General features: G+C 38.2%; 1 protein-coding gene across 1 annotated transcript; it reads left to right on the top strand.

Annotated features, from left to right (window-relative positions):
• Positions 1 to 4119: 4119 nt before the first annotated feature.
• Positions 4120 to 20148, top strand: LOC5563849 (ADP-ribosylation factor-like protein 1). Its single transcript, XM_001648114.2, has 4 exons — positions 4120 to 4359; positions 4543 to 4759; positions 4817 to 4928; positions 19423 to 20148. Exons 1-4 carry the CDS (start codon positions 4356 to 4358, stop codon positions 19630 to 19632), a joined length of 543 nt encoding a protein of 180 aa, XP_001648164.1. The 5' UTR covers positions 4120 to 4355; the 3' UTR covers positions 19633 to 20148.
• The last annotated feature ends 646 nt before the right edge of the window (positions 20149 to 20794 follow it).

Raw genomic sequence — 20794 nt, forward strand, 5'->3', positions numbered from 1 at the left:
ACTCAGGTGGCAAATATAATTGATGCGAGCCACTAGCTCTCTTTTTTATTCTTCCGTTGTGCTTATTCAGAGCAAATAGTGACGTCACAATCTGCGCGGCATAAGCACAGCGGGTGAATAAGAGCGAGGAACCATGGCACGCATCGATGATCTTCTCCATCTGAGTAGATTCAAAACATGGATTTTTCCATTTCTGTTGATAGGCCTTTTCATGTGACAGATCCGTCTATGCATTTGTTTACATCGGTGGAGGACAGGTGCTAACACGGGCCTGTCATTTTCATAGAAGAAATGTCAAAGTGCTTCCCGATCAGCTGATTTGAGACGTCATTTGAATAGGCCTATTGTCGTGATTGTTCGATTTGACATTGACATTTCATCATGTCTACAAACACGCAACGCAGGGGTATGACTAAAAGTTGTGGAAAAATCTCCACTTTGTATACCCACAGGGTTGAAACCACTGTGCCGCACGACAGTTTTGACATCAAAAAGTGGTGAATTTCCAAGTTTTCAAAAAATTGTATGAAAATAAGGACTTCATATAAATTAGATATTGGAACGCCAATAATCATTAAAAATGGTCGTCTTTCGAAGAAAAATATAAAAATATGGGGTAAGGTCTGACGGAAATGGTCTATTCAAATGGAGTTCACTGTAGGAAATTTCTTGACCATTTCTTGGGCAGAAATTTTTACTTTTCTTGAGCGGAACAGCATACTTAGCTTTTTTTAGTCCTTCGGTCCCTCTCAAAACAAAACACCACCACGGGCTTGTTCATATATTTCATAACGTTTTTGTATTGATACTCTACAATTTTTGTATGAGTCGTAACAACATTACACTCAGGCAAATAAATTAACGAATTTCATAAATTTTCCCTTATGAAGCATTGAAAAATGTATAAAAACCTATTTCAAAAGGCTATTATGGATTTCATACCGTTGAAATGATAACCATAATTGATAACATAGTTAAGTATAATGAACGTTCACAAATTTCATTGCGCGCCTTATGATTTCCATTGCTGTCATTAGTTATTTCCTTAATGATACCATCTTTCATAAGGCTTTTATAGATTTCATATTAGTCCAATGAAAACCATAATTGCGAAGCATGTTAAACCCCATTAACGTATATCAATTTCATTAAGCCACCTTATGAAGCTCATAGCTCTCATCGGTGTGAAAAACTCATAAGGTTGTTATTATGAAAATTTGCAAATGGAAGCATAATTGGACGCTGATTGCGGATTCATTTACTGAAGCATAATATTTTTTTAGAATATTCTAAAAGGTAATAAGTTGGTTATTTTTCAGAGGATTTGAAATTAATACGGATTTGAATTTTCAGGTATAATTCCATTGACAGACCAGTCATTCGACTGGAGAGCAGCATGATCGGCATACGGCAATGGATGATCGTGCAAATAAAAAAAAAACAAAGGAACAAATAGACAGATTATTAAAAAGTATTAAATTAAAAGTAATGGTTCAATTCAATAGCATATTACATTAATATCTATTTTACCTTGGAAAATGGCTTAACTAACTTAACTAGAAATCGAATTTTCATTTCTCGCCGCATCACTGCTCGATATTCAATAGTACCATATAGTACTTTACTGCATAATACTGCATTATTATTCGAGCAGCAACATGTCAAAGTAGGTGGAAATTCGATTTCTGCACGTTAGGTAATCAATAACCTAATATTGAGTAAATTAACGCATTGGAAATTCTGTAAATATTCAGAATGGAATGCATAGTCCACGAGGTATACAAAATGAATGAAGAAATAATAATTAGTGTTATGAAAAGTAATGAAGTTTATACTACTAAAAGAAGAAATTCTTAAAATATCATATCAATATTCATAAGGCTGTTTTGTAAAATAAGCAAGACACCACATTGGCATGATTCAGTTCAATTCATAAGGTGAATCAATGAAATACATACCGATTTCTTGTGGCAAATAAACATAAGGGGAAACAATTAGGCTGACCATAAGCCAACCAGATAAAAACGGGACAAATAAAAAACAAAAACGGGACAATTTTAAAAGACATAGATTATACGATTGTGCTACATTTCCCCGAAAGACCCGTTTCTCCGAAGCCATTTCCCCGAATGACCCGTTTTCTTGTAAAGTAATGCAGCTCTAAAAAGTGCAATAATAGTCTTTACCCGAGCAGGCGAAAAAAGCTAAGTAATAGCAAATTTTGATATGGACATACAAAAGTGATATTAACTCGAAAGATATAAGAGATAAAAGATCCGAAAATAATATCTAAAATTTACTTCTGGAATACTATTAGGGACGATTCAAATATGACGTCCATCGTTTTTCTGGATATCTAGACCCCCCCTCCCCCCTCTGTCACGTTTTTTCCAATACCTTATACACGTGCTGTCACACTTTCGTAGACTCCCCCCTCCCCCAAATGATGGACGTCATTTTTGAACGACCCCTTAGCATATCATATTTAGCTTTCACAAGATCTCACCAATACCAGCGATCTATTCCTTAGATCTTGCAACATAAAATTTAGCTATGGCTCAGAAGTTCCAGGAATAAAATTTTGATATTATCTTCAGATCTTTTATCTCTTATTTCAATCAAATCAATATCTCGATTTAATGGTCAGAACATTGCTTCTGCTCGGGTAGTGAGATAGTATTGAATTAGAAAGATCGATAAGCTACCAAAGAAGGAGATATTCGATCATTCTCGACTAAATACATATTGCCAAAAATACATATTGTTCAATTATGAGTGTTAGAACTTTTCGGAGAACTGAGCTATTCGGGGAAACGGAGTTTTCGGGGAACTAGCATTATGAGAACTGGCGTTGGGAGAACGACATTCGGAAACCGCCATTCGAGCGAAAGTAGCAGAACCAGATAATACAATCAACTGCGTATCAGAAGTAAACTTTTTTCATTTCAGTATCATATGAATAATGATCTTGTGAAGATCCGTATTTTGGAAATCAACCAAAATTTGGCATAAATATGAGTAAAGATACGCAAAAAGTTAAGCAGAAGCATGTACGGATCAAGTTTAACTCTGTTTGAAAAACTAATTATTGCTTGTAAAATAGAAGAGTAAGACAATAAACTCTGAAATATTTCTAAGAACTGTTTGTTATGTTGTTGTTTTTTTTACTGGTGTTGAAAATTATGTGCCAATTCGCCATTTCCTAAAATACGGGACAATTCGAGCATTTTCTATAAAACGACGGGACAGTCCGTCGAGGGGATGAAAACGGTACTGTCCCGTTAAATACGGTACGTATGGTCAGCCTAGAAACAATGGATATTCGTAGTACTTTTGCCTGAGTGTAGGACACACACACACCCACCCCTTAGGGCTTATTCACAAATTTCATAACGCTGAAGGGGGTGGGTGGGTGTACTCACGATGTTACGGCTCATACAAAATTTGTAGAATATTCATACAAAAAGCGCTACGAAGGGGTGGGTGGGTGTCAAAAATGGTCATTTTCAGCGTTATGAAATAAATGAATGAGCCCTTAAAGCGTTATGAAATGTGTGAACCTTAATTCATTGAGTTGGAAATCTCTGAGACCACCAAATACTCACCGCGCTCTTCTCAGATGTCGCGGCAGAGTGCAGAAATTTCTGACAACAATGATATCGCACAGCTCTACTTTGGCAGGATAACATCCTAAAACCGCCTAAAATATTTCATTACTGGAAATTTGTGAAAATTTGTAACAGAGCTTGGAACTATATAAGCCCTTTAAATCCTATTTTTACTAATGTCGTTTTCGTTTTTAGGAACTGGGTCGGTGATCAACACATAAACAAACAAACGTCAAGCAAATTGTAGTCCGGTCGAACCTGAATCGGGTTGGGGTTGAAACTGTGATTCAGAACGGGTTGCGCCAGTTCCAACCTAGGTTCAAAAACGAATTCGACATAAATAAACGTGTTCCACATATACTTTTCAGCTTTAAAATACATGTTTGAACTAACAAAAATAACTTTGAATCATTCATTAATGCCAAACACATTAACGCCAAAATCAACAACGGACTCTTTTTAAAAGTTCTTCCACAGCAGTAACAATTTTTGAACACGTCAAATTGTCATCGCCGGAGCTGTCAAAAGTTCACCCCCCGAGCGCAGTTGCAGTCGCATCAGGATTTTCGTCATTAATTCTTTTCTTTCCAGCCGTTTTCCGAGGATTTTCCCGACATACCGAACCTTACCGGAAAACTCCTTAAGCAGCCGGACCACGGTACGGACCAATTCGGTTGGTAGATTATCGGATTCAGTGGCTATATAGATTAGTAAAGTGCATTTGGGGAATTTGCAAGCAGCAAAAATATGGGTGAGTAATGTTTACAAGTCCTCCGCTGAGTGGCGATGGAAAGTGTTGTCTGACCGCGGTGGGGCTTTCTCCCTCCAATGGCTGGGGTATCGTTTATGCTCTGACGACCAGAGTCCATTGCTCTTTAATTCGAGGGGACCAATTATCGAGTCGCTCTGAAACTAATTTGACTTCCGATTCCAGGAGGATTATTCAGCTACTTCCGTGGCCTTCTGGGGAACCGCGAGATGCGCATACTGATCCTGGGGCTGGACGGCGCCGGCAAGACGACAATCCTGTACCGGCTGCAGGTGGGCGAAGTGGTCACGACGATTCCCACCATCGGATTCAACGTCGAACAGGTCACATACAAAAACCTCAAGTTCCAGGTGTGGGATCTTGGCGGTCAGACCAGCATAAGGTGAGTAAAAAAAAAAATACATTGAAGTGTTATTTTAAAACACTCCTTTTGTTCTAGGCCGTATTGGCGATGTTATTACAGCAATACAGACGCTATCATCTACGTAGTGGATTCAGCAGATAAGGATAGGATAGGGATTTCCAAGGACGAACTTTTGTACATGCTAAGGGTAAGTAAATTTCTAGATTCTGCAGGGCGTGTACTATGGACTGTTCATTTTATGAAGTGGACACCTTGTTTATGCTATATATTTTCCAATTATTAATGTAATCGTAATCGGTTTTCTGTGCATTGTTCAACTACTATTCCACGATATTATGCAATTAAAAGATAAAAAAACGCTTTTGATTGGAGAACTAAATACATTTTCCAAAAGCTTCTAAAAAAGCTGTTTTTAAAAGTTAAACATTATGTTTCGCCTAACAAAAATCTTCATTTTTATGAACGAATTGTATGTTGGAATCCTTTGCTATTCTTCTGAAGGTAGAGCTTCAGAACCACCAATAATTTGCCACCGATCTCTGACACACTTTAGTGATTTATCCATTTATGACCAAATTTGTTGAAATACCGTAATCCGGGATAACATTGATCAGTTTTTGAGATATTTCTTAAATTTTTCATTTGAAAATTCAAATATCGCAAATTTGGTATTTTAAAAACAAGTACTGGTACCTACCGCTCATGTCTATATGCTGTATTTTTGTTTTTTAAAGATTTAAGTATGTTTAAATAAATGTTTAAAGCTAATATGGGGTAACATTGATCACCCAGATACAACGTCGTTACTTACTGAAATCATGGCCCCTGAAGCCGAATATGAAAATCAAACTCTTACAAGTCATTTACTTTTTGAGTTATTTTAAAGCAATACGCCTAAAGACAGGCAATTTCCTATGTAAATTTTACATTCTTAACAGTAATTTGTTAATGTTGCCTAATTGAACATTCTTATGAATGTTTTGACAATGGAATCGTTTTCGGCGATGTCATTTTTAGTAAGAATCACATTTTTCTTGTTCATATCGCTTGCACAACTTATGTGAGACATGAATCTTTAGTAGTGTCATTCTTAACCATTGAAATAGTTGTTTCAAAAAGTTGTTAAATCTACACATGAAGTAAATGCAATTTACGAAAACATCTTAATTTTCATTAGCTCATGAATATAAGAAGAAGAAACGCAATTCCTGCTTTGGACATATTTCATCAATAACGTAAAAACGAATGTCATCTTAAGAAATTCGTGGTTTCAGACTCATTATGCCAAACGACTTTATACCAAACGGTTTTATGCCAATCGACTTTATGCCAAATGACCTACCACCCATGAGGACACCCACCCACCCCCTTCAGCGTTATGAAATTTTCGAATGAGACCTTATCGGAGCGTCATTCTTCTTCTTCTTTCTGGTGTTACGTCCCAACTGGGACAAAGCCTGCTTCTCAGATTAGTGTTCTTATGGGCACTTCCACAGTTATTAACTGAGAGCTTTCTTTGCCGATTGACCATTTTTGCATGTGTATATCGTGCGGCAGGTACGAAGATACTCTATGCCCTGGGAATCGAGAAAATTTTCTTTACGAAAAGATCCTCGACCAGCGGGATTCGAAACCACGACCCTCAGCATGGTCATGCTGAATAGCTGCGGACCGTCATTAGTTATACAGGTATGTTCCGTTTTTATCACGTTCCGATTTTGTCACGCTCCGATTTTGTCACGTTCCGATTTCGTCAACAAATTATTCCGTTTTTATCAACACACAAAAATAGTTTTATTTTTATTTTCAAAATGTTTAGAATATAAATTAAATACTTATTTTCCAGCAATTTAAATGCTTTTCAATAGTCTCAGAGTTGAATTTTCAACATTATGTTAATGTTGAGCACCTACGATACATGGTAGGTGTCAAGTCATATACGATTCAATAAGGTTTGACTTCTTCTTATCCACTAATCATTTGGAGTTTTCAAACTTAGCATGGTCTGTTGGACCAGATCGAATCATCCTTTAGCAATCGAGAGTTGCTCTGGCCACGTCTTAGCAACAACTGGAATTGATGAATAGTTGATTACGTACCTAAGAGAGTTGAACAGACCTCTTCTTTTTCTTATATAATATGGCATCAAAGAATTTTCTACGTAAATTTGATAGACATAGGGGCTGTCCATTAATTACGAAAGGCAATTTTGGCGATTTTTCAACCCCTTTTCCCTCTAAAGTATGTTTTTTTTGTATGAAAATAAAAAATAATTTGTATGGCAGGTAAAATATCTCAAACCCCTTACCTCTTACGAGATTAATGGATGTACCCATATATGTTCAGTTCTTTTTTATATAGTATGCACATGGGAATGAAGTCAAGAATGTTTAGGTGACGGCAAGAGACATGATCGAGTTCATTTTATTTTTGATAAGACTGTCGATCCCGTCATAATTTGGACACTACCTTCTATCTCTCATACTCGATAGCATTGCACATATTATAGCAAACAGCCATTGATTAGCTCCTGTTCAAAGAGGTAGGGGAAGAGGTCCAGCGAAACTAAGCAATCTATAGAAAAATTTGTTATCTCCATACAATATGTTTGCATCGAGGAAGTGGGTAAAGGGATGAAATGGCCGACAATTTGAGAAACTGTTGATACCGGAAGTTCCTACGTCACGCACGTTGCCATCCCAAATTTGCTGCGATCTTGATCTTTGAGCAGACAAGAACCCCTTCCCCACATGAAGTTTAAAAGTTCAATAAGAAGTCATATACCAACAGCCATACGCTTATTCATAAAACTTTACAAAAAGTTCTAATTTGGTGATGCTTGTTCTAGAGTTTGTATACTTTTGTGTTTTTGATGAACTTCTATATTAATAAAAATGAAATGGTGTTTGTATGTCACGAAAAGACTTAAGAACGGGCTAATAGACTTACATGATTATTTCACTGTTGCTTTGGTCAAGTGTTCCGATGTGTTTGAGTGAAGGGAATGATTTAGAAAATTCTCTGGAATAACTGGAAAAACAACTAAAAACTAATCTGTCGTTTTGTATGAGAGATTGCATGTCATTTTTCAGCAGCCTACTGACGGGACCACTAGTATTTAATATTATTTTAGTTTACAAAAAACTAGAACTTAGTTTTAGGTTACTTTATTGTCAGTCTATTCGTGATCTAACGTAAAGCTAAAAAAAGATGATGGCGCTGTTCTAAATTGGCGATTAGTGCATCCCTGTCAAAGTTAGTAGTAATAACTTTAGAAGAAAGATCACCACAATTATTTAACTCATAAGATTTTGGAAATTCAAAGCACAGACAACCAAAAATATTATTTTTAGTTTGCAAAACTTTCGCAAAATATCTCGACATTAAGTGTTGAGTGAGTCGTTTGTCGTTAGCGCCACGTCGTTTTGTCGCTTGATTTTTTCGCAAATTACGTTGTGTGTTGTGCTCGTAAATCGCCAATTTTTCTATCATCTATCGTGTGAACTGTTTCTCTAAGCAAACGTACTAAAATCGTTTAGTTTATCGAGTAATTCATAAGCTACATCCTGTTTGATATTATCGTGCGAGAACGTAGTGATCATCGATCTTCATTACCAAACAATACAAGCAACGATTTTCTTTGTTTTATCACGGTGCGCTCGCCTTCAATCGTATCGATCTGCCGTCTATATTGGAAGCTGTTGAACAGTAAGCGTTATCATACCTACCGAAAATGATTCAACAATGTGAAGTCTGCAACATCGAAATAGTTGCCGAAGATGTAGTTGTGTCATGCGAAGGACTATGTGAGGTGCAACGATTTTTTCATGCGAAATGTGTTGGGCTGTCATACGACGAAGGATGCGCATGTTTACACCAAAACATTTTTTGGATGTGCAATTCATGCCGGGATGCAATTGAGCATGCTCGTTTTCGGAAGGCTTTCAATGATAAGCAGAATGGTAGCTACGTAACGAGGAGTGAACTGGATTGTTTGAAAACCGAAGTGAAACGGATTAGCGAAACCATATCCCAAATTGAAATTAACTCTACTTCAGTATCGAATCCGTCTACGTCATCTGGACATCTGCATCTGACAAACACAGCTCGCCTCTTTCTTCTACGAAACGCAATGCGGTGGATTTTGCAGAACGTACATTGAGCAACGATATTCTTCATTTGTGCGTGTCTAATATCGCACCGGACGTTACCGAGCATGAGATCGAGAAAATGGTATGCGAATCCGTAGGAGACCCGGAGGTGCTGCGTGTCAAATGCTTGGTGCCTTCATGGATGAATATTTCCGACCTTAACTACGTTTCGTATAAAGTCTCCGTCGATGCTCAGTTCCGTGAAACTGCCTTCAAGATAGCAAATTGGCCAAGTGGAGTACGATGCAGGGAATTTCGTGATATCTCCAGCTCAGCGTGGCGACCTGCAACCCGAATAACCCAAATTTCAGTTTAATTTACTTTTGCAACAATGTATTGTCCAACGTGTGATATGTGATTCGTATGTTTAATTTCAATTGTGTTCTATTCGTTATTTCTGATGCAATGTATGATTTAAACTAAGTTAAACAAGCAATCTGTGCGACCTAGTAGGTCGAAGATGGTGTAAATAAATAAATTAAATTTAATCACCAATAGTGTGGCCAAAAATGCAGAAAATGTACCTTGGCAAAAAAGCTCTCAATAGATAACTGCGGAAGTATTTATAAGAAGCTGGGAACAAGACTTTTTTTCAGTTGGGATGTAAAGCCATAGAGAAGAAGAAGGACCAGAAAGATGAGGATGAACAGTAGAAAAAGAAGTTGTTTCTTGTTTGAACTATCTTAAAAAAAAAACAATGACTCACTTCCTAATAGTCATTTTTACAAATATGACACACCTTATGATGCAAAGGACATTTATGTGATTATAGTTTTAATATTCTATATTACAATAATTAAAATTCCAACCAAGAAAACTAAAACTATTATTGATTTATTACAAAATCATATTCTGCCATCAACTTTCATTACGAACATATAAAAATTAACGATCTCAATGCTCCTCACAGCTCCTAAACATCAATACTGTACATTAATATGATGAAAATATGTATTATCCTGCCAAATATGCAATTTTCTTTTCAAATTTGTAAAATGTTTTGTCTAAGAAAATTATTCCGTTTTTGTCACGGTTCCGTTTTTATCAACTGAAAATTGCCGATCGTGTTGATAAAAACGGAACATACCTGTATCGATATCGGAAAATATCGGATCGAGCGATTATAGCGATGGGAGCGATGGGATATTAGAGTGGTTCAAAAAATCATTTTTGCTCCACACCGCTCATTTTATTCTAGCTCAAATTCTGAGTGTCCTCGAGCTCATTCGGATGAAAACTGAGACAGCACAAGCTCTTTGAAGTTTATATGGGAATTACTATGGGAAAAGCAAGGAATTCATTCAGTCGGTCATAGTGTTTGCCCATGTGCTCTTGGGGATTAGTTGATACTGTTAGATACATTCATCAGCTACAGCTTTGACAACTGTACAGTATGGTCTATGAAAAAATGCGTAAATCGTCATAGGGAGCTGGATCCTATTATTGGCACTTTTGATTCACTTCGGCACTTCGGGGTTTTTTGAAAGCTTCTAAGCTCATATTTGGATACAATATGCGTCACATTGAAATGCTTTTTATGGTAAAATTTCAGACAATTCAACCGAGAAAAACCCCCCCATGCCAAAGTGAATCATGGAGGTGCCCAAGTAGCTCTGCACCCTATCATAAAAAGACAATTTACACCGTCTTCAGCACATAGGCTGCACAGACTGAACGATCACTAACATTAGGCAACGGACAACACGAAACACCCAGTAGCCCAGTGATGAATTTTTCGTTTAACGAAAAGTTTTCACCGACTATCATGTTATATGGTAGTTTTTATATTGAAAATGGAAACGAAAAAAAAAAGTTATTAATTATTGGTATTGTTGAATCTCTTTAGACTTCGTTTTTCGTTTTGGACATGATTTGTATCTGTCACTTTCTCCTTACTAGAGAGGAAAATTCAAATTTTATTATGTAGCCACTGAGTTCAATATCTTTGTCTATCATCACAAAGAAAAAAAATCTTCAACGGTAGAGTAAAGCCCTCAGTACACTCTTTGCCAAGTGTGCAAATTTTTCCGCACGCATAAACCAACATGCAAAAATCGGTCTCAACAATGACAAAACATCTGGAGTGTCAAGTGGATATTGAAGTGTTAGTTTATGCGTGTGGAAAAATTTGCACACTTGGCAAAGAGTGTACTGAGGGCTTAAGGTTCTTCACAGGCCTTGACTCGAACATTCGCCCATATCAAATGATAGAATGGATTTACACTTGGGCGCTGGAATCTAAGGCCCAAGTAAAAATGGTGCAAAAGTTCAAACTGAAAAAGCAGTTTTCTCTTTTTAAATAGACAAATAGAAGAAAATAAAAACACACAGCTCTTTTGTTTGTCAAATAAAAAGGCTGTGTGTTTGCATTTTCATCAATTTATTGTTTTGAAAGCAGAAAACTGCTTTTTCAGTTCTGACTTTTGATCCATTTTTTCTTGCACCTTAAACATATTTTAGAAAAAAAAAATACTGGCTCATTCTGGACAGCTGTGGCTGAAGCTTCATAAATGTGTGATAAGCGGCTCTGTTTTGCTAAAAACCTATGAGATAGTATTCATCTAAATTGTCACTAACCAAAGAAACGAACTTCTTCCTCAAAAAATCTTATAGACCTCTGTATTAAGTTTTTTTTAAATTTTAACTAAACATAAAAACACATTTTCACACATTTTTGGAAATTTTGATAAGATACACTGCATTTGTTAAACAATTTTTGGCGAAAAAGCTAGAATTCAGCACAGGTCCTGCTAAATCAGGACGACATAAGTTTCTCTTTGAGCGATAAGCCTCCAAGGCGTTCACGCTAAGCCTGCTCAACGCAGCGCATGTGTAAAAACTACACAGAATGAGGCAACCAATGCAGGACTCTCTGGCTGAGTGAAAATTCTGTATAAGTCGCACTCATGCTGTGTGTAGCCGATGTGTTGGCCTTCGGCTGTGCGGGGATCGATGGAAATAGAACTGTCAATCTCTCCCGCGCGGCAGCAAACAGTTGGCCGTTGGTAAGATGGGGAGTTTTCTGTATTTTTTTCAGGCGAAAAGCCGGAAGATGGTCACAAATGTGGAAGTTTTTTCCCCATTTGCTTACACTTCGGCTATTCGAACGAAAAAATCTCTGAAAACTTGAAAATTTCAATATTTTTTAATGTTTTCAGAAGCAAAACAAAAATGGAAGCGAATTCCGCATTCCAAGCGTTCCTCCTCTGTGCGCATTTCACTCATTCGGTTTGTTTACCACCGTTTGCACAAAACTGTGTACAGCCCCCTTTGCACAGAATCTGTGCTGCATGAAGAGAGGCTGATTTTGTGTACTCGGCACTCATTTCTGAGCGTGACAAGTTTAGCGTGTTATGTTTGGAGGAGTGGTCGTTAGGAAGGCGTTTCGTGCCTCGTAGTAGAGTGGATACGAGTAACTGACACCGAAGAAGACTGCAAGTGGTAGTCGAAATACGCGTATCTGTCAAAGATAAGCATTTAGGAGCGGAATTAAAAGGTACACGGAACTCCATCTACTTTGAAGTTTCTCTATTTGAGATTCTGCTCAGAGGATTCGAACATTCATTAAAGAGACTAGCTTACATTATTTAAACAAATTGTTTCCATATAAACGAAGTGAGTACGATGAACTACATACAAACTTGTTTAGAAGCTAAGATATTGTATTTACAGAAATCAACTGAAATTAGTATGTAGACGTTAGATACGACCCTTCCAAATTTCAAACAGTACACCAAATATGTAAGCCTTCTTGAGTTATATGCAATCCATATGACTAAATACAATTTATTTTTAGCTTAAAGCGCACATACCACAACCTCGAGTTTGCTATTGAGACTTGGTGAATCTAACCCCACACGCATAATATTGAAGAAAAAATATAAAAATCAAAATAATGTGTCTATAATGTAGCCCATCAATAGTCTATCAACATGTACTGAAAATAATTTAAATAGCTATTGTAATTAATTTTATATAAGCATTTGAAATTTCACTTCCTTTACTTTCCCGGTTAAATTTTCGACGCTTCACGCATAGAGTAAACTTTTTCCAGATGGCAGCACCGTACCTACGTTAGAGCGAATCAGGGTGGGTGTACGGCTGTCAACTACAAACAATGCTCGCCTAACAATCATCTCTCACGCGGGCCGACCCAAACAGCACAGGTCGAAAACGCGGGCCATGCCAGGCAGCAAATGCTGATGCTTTTCAACACTCAAACTGCGGGAAGTCTAGCAGCGTTGTGAGCCACATGAACACACCCACAAAACATGAACGGTAGGCGCACCTCGTTGCGTATACCCCCCCCCCCCCCCCCCCCCCCCCCTGGAGCGAATTGACTCCTCGCCTGATGCCCAAAAAAGACGATTAACCATACTTGATTTAGCTAGACGGATGTCAACTGTAGAGCTTAGTTCGCCTCTAATAAAGAATGGGGCTCCGTCGTTGAGGACGACTAAATCGAACATTTGAGCAATATCCAAGATTAGTGAACCTCTGGCATTAGCAGTGGCGCTTCCCCAGTCAGGATGGTCCGTTGGTGTCCCACAGACTTAGTATCAGTGTATCTAGGGCCTGATTTAAATAAACGAGTTTTTGTTTCAGATCTGGGATATTACCGTTGGGGGGGGTATCCCGATATAACAGTTAAAGGCCACGGATAACCTAGTATTACCCCCACTATAGGAATTGATGTGGCGTGCGAATTACAGATACTAGAAATCCTATCGCGGTTGAATGATAGAAATTTTGGTTGCATTTGAGACTCAACGTATATTTCCTTCTTAAAGAGTGATTTAAACTGTTGGTGCTAATTTTATGCGATTCTTGTATTGCTAGGACCAACGGCTCTTGGCCTCTGATTAGAACTTCTAGGTCCGCTAGGTTGTTGTAGTAGCTGATCATATTCAGTTTTTGTGTAAGCGTTTTGACTGTGCCGAGCCGTAGTAGGTTGCGATAGCCTGTCTGGAGTCGACTGGGTTACAACTTTGACCGAATATTTTCTTCGAAGATTTCTTTTTGAAGGAGCTGACCGGAAGTGCTTGCTGTTTGAAAGGCGATGTTTTATTGGTTTAGCTTAAGTAAATCGTATATTGCTGCGTTGGATTTTGCTAGTTCTGGCAGGACAGTCCTTGGAGTCCTTTCTTCCACCAAAGAGTTATATGCGATGTTGTGGGTTCCGGAGCATCTATTGGCAAGACACATTTTTTAGAGCGCTTGTTAAGTAGTTCGTAGGCACAAGTTTGACCGTTTTTTTTTTTGCTTGTTGAGTTGTTTTTATTGACGGCATAGGATTCGGAATCTGCCGCAGGGGGGCTTGCGGTATTGTTTGCTGTAATATTAAGAGATATCTTGGGAATCGTAGATAGATTGATTGTGGATTACGCCTTAAGTCGGGTTGTCTTTTAACTGCTGTGTATGAAATTCCAATGCCGTCTCGTATGTGCTGAATTTCTTTTTTCTTGATGTGGGCGGGGCAGTTTCGACTCGCTATTAAATGGCTCGCAGAATTGCATCTCTTGAAAAAAGCACCAGTTGTACACGAATGCTCCTTACCACTCACATGCCGGAGCAGTTGCTACATGTAGGGTTGGCCGTGTTTTGCGGGTACGGGTGTGCCCAAACTGTCAACAACAGTAGCTGATCATTGGTGAGGGGTAAAATGGTCGAGTACGACATCGGATCCAACCTATGAAATGAAGATGCTCTCCGGAACAACTGTACCGATTATTGTTAGGATGATAGTAGGAGTATTAACGGCTTCCATACGTAGCATCACTAGTTGTCCATGACTGCCAGTAGGGTCTCCCCACTCGGAAAAGAGCGGCCCAGTAAATTCCTGATCATGGCGATTACACAGACCCATATCCCCAATGGAGAAGGAGTCAGTTCCCGATCCCATGTCGGGAGATTAGCAAAACACTATTCGGTGATATCAATCCTAACGTATTATTATTTTTTGCAATGTCTCATAGGACGGATTTCACGTCAACTCGACAAAGGGATTGGCAGCACCCCTTCAGAATTCAATGAAACTTTCTGGGTGTGAAGACTATGTGAAACTAAGATACTTTACATACTTTGTTATTTTCCAAAATCGAGCTTGACTAACATTTGGATAGGGTCATATTTTTTTTTACTTTTTTTATAAACCCGTATAACTTGAAAACGGTAAAATCTACAAAAAAGTGGTGTATGGGTGACTGTCGTGAAAATTCCTGAAGTTTTAGAAAAAAATATTGAAAAAAAAAATCTACACTGAAAAAACAATGTTTCAATATTATACAATCGATTGAAAAAAGGCCATTTCAGATTTTGATCGTTCTTAGGCAAAAAGTTTCGCAATTAAGTTTACTAAACGTCATCCATACATTGCAAATTGGGCATATTTAAGGAAAAAAAGTTTTGCTAACAACGAATTTTTAAATTTTTCAGGTCTTACCGTTTTCGAGTTATACGGGTTTATAAAAAAAAGAAAAAAAAAACTTTCCAAATGTTAGTCTAGATCGATTTTGAAAGAACAAAATATGCTTTTGACTTCCATAAAGTTTCATTGAATTCTGAAAGGGTGCTGCCAATCGCGTGTCGAGTTGGCGTGAAATCCGTTATAGGCTGTTTTTCATCATCTTCTACGAAATTGCAAAAGATGTTATACGTAACTCGTTGCAGAACTCAATTTTTACAGCACTCGTCGTAATTTTTCAACTCGGCAAGCCTCGTTGGATAAATGTGCGACTCGTGCTGTAAAAACAATTATTCTGCAACTTAATGCGTGAACTACTATTTACCCACACACGAAGAGGATTGATCCGAATTGAACGAGATTGCACTCACCGAGTGCACTGTCTGAGCGTGGAAAACAAAGCGAATTGTTTCTCTTCTCGTATAGCCTTAGAGTTATGATAGTCCACGTAGCGGATAATTAAACTTTCAAACGCCTGACAAGTGTTTACTCACGGGGACGAATAAAAAACGTGACCGTTTGCTACAATAGCAGGCTGTCAATCAAAATTTTTCTACAGTTTATTTCTAGTCATGTTATTCAAGAATTCTCGCGTAACTTTTCAAAACGGCCTATCTAACAATTCACACATTTCGAGTAAACCGAGCTTGAAGGTTGTGAAAATATATTTTGAAACTGTATCAAAACGAAACAATTTTTCCCCACTGTGTTGCTTGTAGAGGGAAGCAGTGTAATAGATTTCAACGTATGAAATGAAATTTTGTCAATTTATTTGGAAATAACACTGAAATCTATAAAAACATCAGATAGGACGTTTTGACCAAAAATATGTACATAGGATAAATCACATAGGTCGTTCTGTTTCAACAATTGTAACATTGGACATTCATTTCTGTCATTTTGTTTCAGTTATAGTAACATCGGATATTTTGATTTGAGCACACAACAATCATGTTTTATTTCATTTTGTATCCACGTGCGTTGAACTGCTTCAACATTCAAGTTGAACCGTTTCAATGCTGGTTTCACCCACACTTGTTCGTGTGTGAGTTACCCACTGCACGACGGGTGGTGACGACTGTGTTGCATTCGGCACCAGCCGTCGGCGCAAACAAGAAATAGCGGTGGGAAATGATGACGATGACGGTGCCGTTCGATTGTGTTGTAGGAAACCAATGCCAAACAAATACATACAGCTTCTCCGCTCTTCGGTGAATGATTGCTCTGCAAATATATGTGCGCAAGTCGCGCATGCACGTTGCTCGTGTTGCTGCCGTGAAGCATATGTATATGCTTCATCGACCATGGATCTGAATCGGATTGATACAATAAGATCATGATGCTGAATATCATTTCCCTATATGCACTCAATTCGCTGATAATCAACATTTTGTTGCGGTGTGCTAATCGGAGACACCAGCTGTGCTTTGTTTTGATTCATTCAATCCCACGACGTCACTTCTTCCCATCCGTCTATGTGGCCTATGTAACAACAGAAGGAGGGGAAACGTTGAGCTGTATGTAGGACATTTTGCTCTCTCACTGATTCTCCCTTAATTTCCCCCCCGTGTTTATGACGGTTTCGGCCACATGATCATGTGAGAGTTCCCCACTGCATGACGTGGTGGTGGTGATGGCTGTGTTGCAATCAGCAGCCGTCGGTTGAAACAAGAAATTGCGGTGGGGAATGATGACGATGACGACGCCGTCCATCTTGTTGTAGGAACTCGAGAAAGGAGCCCACGTCTAACAAATACATACAGCTTCTCCTCTCTTCGGTGATTGATCGCTCTGCAAATATGTGTGAGCAAGTCGCGCATGTACGTTGCTCGTGTTGCTGCCGGGAAGCATATTTATATGCTTGATCGACCATGCATCTGAATCAGATTGATACAATGACATCATGATGCTCAATCTTGTGCTCAATATCATTCCCCTATATGCACGCAATGCGGTAATAATATGAAAAGAGATGTTGCAGCTGATCCAATCCAGCGAAACGGTAAAACATGGTTTGGCAAAAAGACCAAAATACAGTTTTGTGTAACTCATTCTCTTTTTGTCACTTGAGCGTTTTCAATTTTGCGAGGCAGTGCGACTCTGAAAATATCGACTGAAATTATTGAGAAGCAGTTATTATGGCATTCTATGCATCTAAGTAGTGTCTCAGACACGCTTCTACAAATCATTCTACCTTTTAAACTCCATTCCAAAGCTTTATTCAGGAATGTCCAATGTAACATTAGAATCGTGTTTATTCATAAATGTTATATAGGACATGTGGTTGGTTCTCTGATCAAAGGTCCAATGTAACAATTGATTAAAAGCGATGCAGTTTTGAACATTGGTCATTTTGTTAAGCTTTGAATAGATTAATTTGTTGTTAATATATCAGAACGAGTGTTCTAGTGTGCTGCTAAGTGGTGCAACGCAAATGATTTGCAATGATAATCTCGATTTGTTTACATTTGTTACTTAGGACGTTTTGAAAAGTTACGCGAGAATTCAACCCCAATTTTCCCAGTAATTGCTCAAAAGTTTTCAGCGGTTTTTTCCATAATATCTATTAAGAACTTTGTCAGTAATTCCTCAATAAATTCAACCAGTAATTTATCAGTGCACTCCGAAATTTCTCTAGGTATTTCTCCATCATTTTAGCAGGCAGTTATTTTCAACATTTATCCAGTAATTTCTAAAAAAAATCAAATGGAGTTTAGAAAAGTTCTTTTATGGTTTCACAACATTAAATACTATAAAAATTATTCTAGTTTTTCCTCCATTCATTCCTTCACAAATATCTTATGGATTTTTTTTTCAAAAATCCTGCAGACGCATTTTTTTAAACGTGGTGCATATTATTCCATTTTCCAACATTTCTATTCTGCTGAAAATTGCCGGTGCGAGCGTTTAAGTTCACCACCTAAGATGGTATTTTTTACAGCACATTTATTTTTTGCGTGTAAGACCTTGATCGTCTATTTCGTTAAAAAAAAACAAGTCTTTTATATATAGTGCTTTAACAAACAATGTTTTAAATAGGATATTTTTTTAAATCATTTTATATATTTTTTATTTTCAATAGTTGATAGATTGTTTATTAATGATTTAACTAGTGAGAGTGTTGTTTAATACTTCGACCTTGACGCCTGCTCCTGCGGGGGCGGGCGATGAGGGCAGGACCAATTGTATTGCGCGCCGCTCGCGTAGCACGGTGGAATAGTGTCGGGTCGCGGAACGTGTTAGTAGTGTTTGATCCTTTGATCTTGTCGCTTGCTCCTGAGGGGGCGAGTGACAAACACTTGTTTGGCGTTCAACGCGTTTATCGAGTAATATCGCGAATCCGGTTAGACGCATTCATTTCAAATTATGTATTTATCGTTTACCAAAACGAATCCCTCCTCCATATCCATACTCCCAGTGTTTACTTGTGGAAGTTCAGAGGACTCCTCGGCTTACATAAAGCAAGTAACACGTAACATTTCCCTCCCATCCCAAATTGACCTGCACTCAGATGCAGCCGGCGCCGTTATTGTTTATTATAATAATGAGAGCACCAGTACATACTCATTGAGGATGCTACTGATCCCGAGTAGTGTCTGTTGGTTTCCTGTGTAAGTACAGATATTCTTGCAATAACGGAGTAGCACCTGCGGGCGGTACAATCATGCTCATGCTCATGCTCAATTTAACTATTGAAACAGTTAATTGATTGATCGAATGATTATGGAATCATATTCGTCGAAAACCAATGTAGCTCTAGAGCTACCATGAAAAAGAGAGGGATTTTAACAAATATCTGAAAGCTTGAATAATCATTATATTGAAAACACTGAAATTTAATAGTAGACTTTATAAGTATTTCGAATACGTTTAAGAATAACCTTTACAAAGGGATTAGCAGTCATTCAAAATTAACTATTTGATGATCATTTTTGCATTTTATAGTGTTTCTTGAACCTGTAATTATCTTGTAAGGGTTGAATATATCAGGGAGTTTGATTTCTGTATTCTGTACCTTGATTCTGATAAAATAAACATAAATTATCGTTCCATTCTTTCGCGAACAGGAAGACGAACTGGCAGGAGCAATTTTGGTAGTGCTTGCGAACAAACAGGACATGGAGGGATGCATGAGTGTGGCCGAAGTGCACCAAGCCCTCGGACTGGAGGCGCTGAAAAACCGAACGTTCCAAATATTTAAAACCTCGGCTACCAAAGGTGAAGGATTGGACCAGGCTATGGATTGGCTAGCGAATGCGTTACAGTCTCGGAAATAGTTTGCTATCGACGAGATATCTTCCTCAAAACAAAAAAGAGCAACAAACAATGGGAAGAATGTCGTTCCCATTCCAACACTACCCCTCTTTTGAGAACTGTGTGTGCACGTGCAAAGGTATGGCTATAAAGCGAAACAAACCAGCATTGAGTAATTAAGCAGAATTTATTGTCCCCGGTTTACGTCCCGTTTCGTATGAGAACATTTGTATTCAATTATCCATCGAAAAACGTGGTAAAAGTAATGAGTAGCCCAAGTAAACCGTTAGCTATGTTTTATTTTTCGTTAAAATATTATTAAATCATCCTTGTGTCCTTCCGCAGACAAAGAAAAGCGAACCATTATTTAATTTAAATGCGCCCCTACTAAATCGAAAAAAAGTTCTGTGTCCTTCGCGAGCTGCATCGTGAGAGGGAAGAGTGTGTGTTACAATGCGAGATGCAGCTTGTATAGGTAAAGATTCTTGTCGCATTAATTTAAATTATCGTAAATAAAATAGTACATATATAAATATAAAGTATCGATTCATATTTGAAGTGAACAATTCCATCCCCTGCCCTCGAACCCTCTAAGCAGATTCTTAAGCTCTTAAGTCTTTTGTCGTAAAATCAATCCGCTTGCTCTAGTTTTACCTTTCTTGATCTTGGGTTTCTTGAACTTCCTTGGTCGCGTCTAGAGCTCCTCGCTCAAAATACGATGGTCCAAAACCGGAGAACGTGAATTCCGATCAATGGATCCCATCACCAACACTTCATTCAAGTACCACATCTACTACCGCGGCGGCGAAAATGCAGAACGTGCAGTTGGCTTTCCAGTGATTGGCAAGCAGATAAAGCGAGCTATTCGGTGAAAACCGGTAAGCGACCGAATCTGTGTGTTGAGAATAAAGGGCAAGTACTTCAACTACAGCCTGATCAGCATATATGCGCCAACAAAAGATAAGCCCGATGACATGAAGGATGAGTTCTATGAAAGCCTATATAAGGCCTACGGAGATTGCTTGAAACAAGAATATCTGCCAACACAGATGGCGACATCCGAGTTCCGATGCATGAGCCTAAATAGGACACGTGATAGTCGCTGGGCGACATTTCTCAGATATCATGGATGTCAGGACCATTCGAGGCCCTAATATCACCTCGAAGCATTATCTCATTGTTGCT

This window comes from Aedes aegypti, chromosome 3 (genome assembly GCF_002204515.2).
Source record: "Aedes aegypti strain LVP_AGWG chromosome 3, AaegL5.0 Primary Assembly, whole genome shotgun sequence".
In the NCBI taxonomy this organism is placed as follows: domain Eukaryota; kingdom Metazoa; phylum Arthropoda; class Insecta; order Diptera; family Culicidae; genus Aedes; species Aedes aegypti.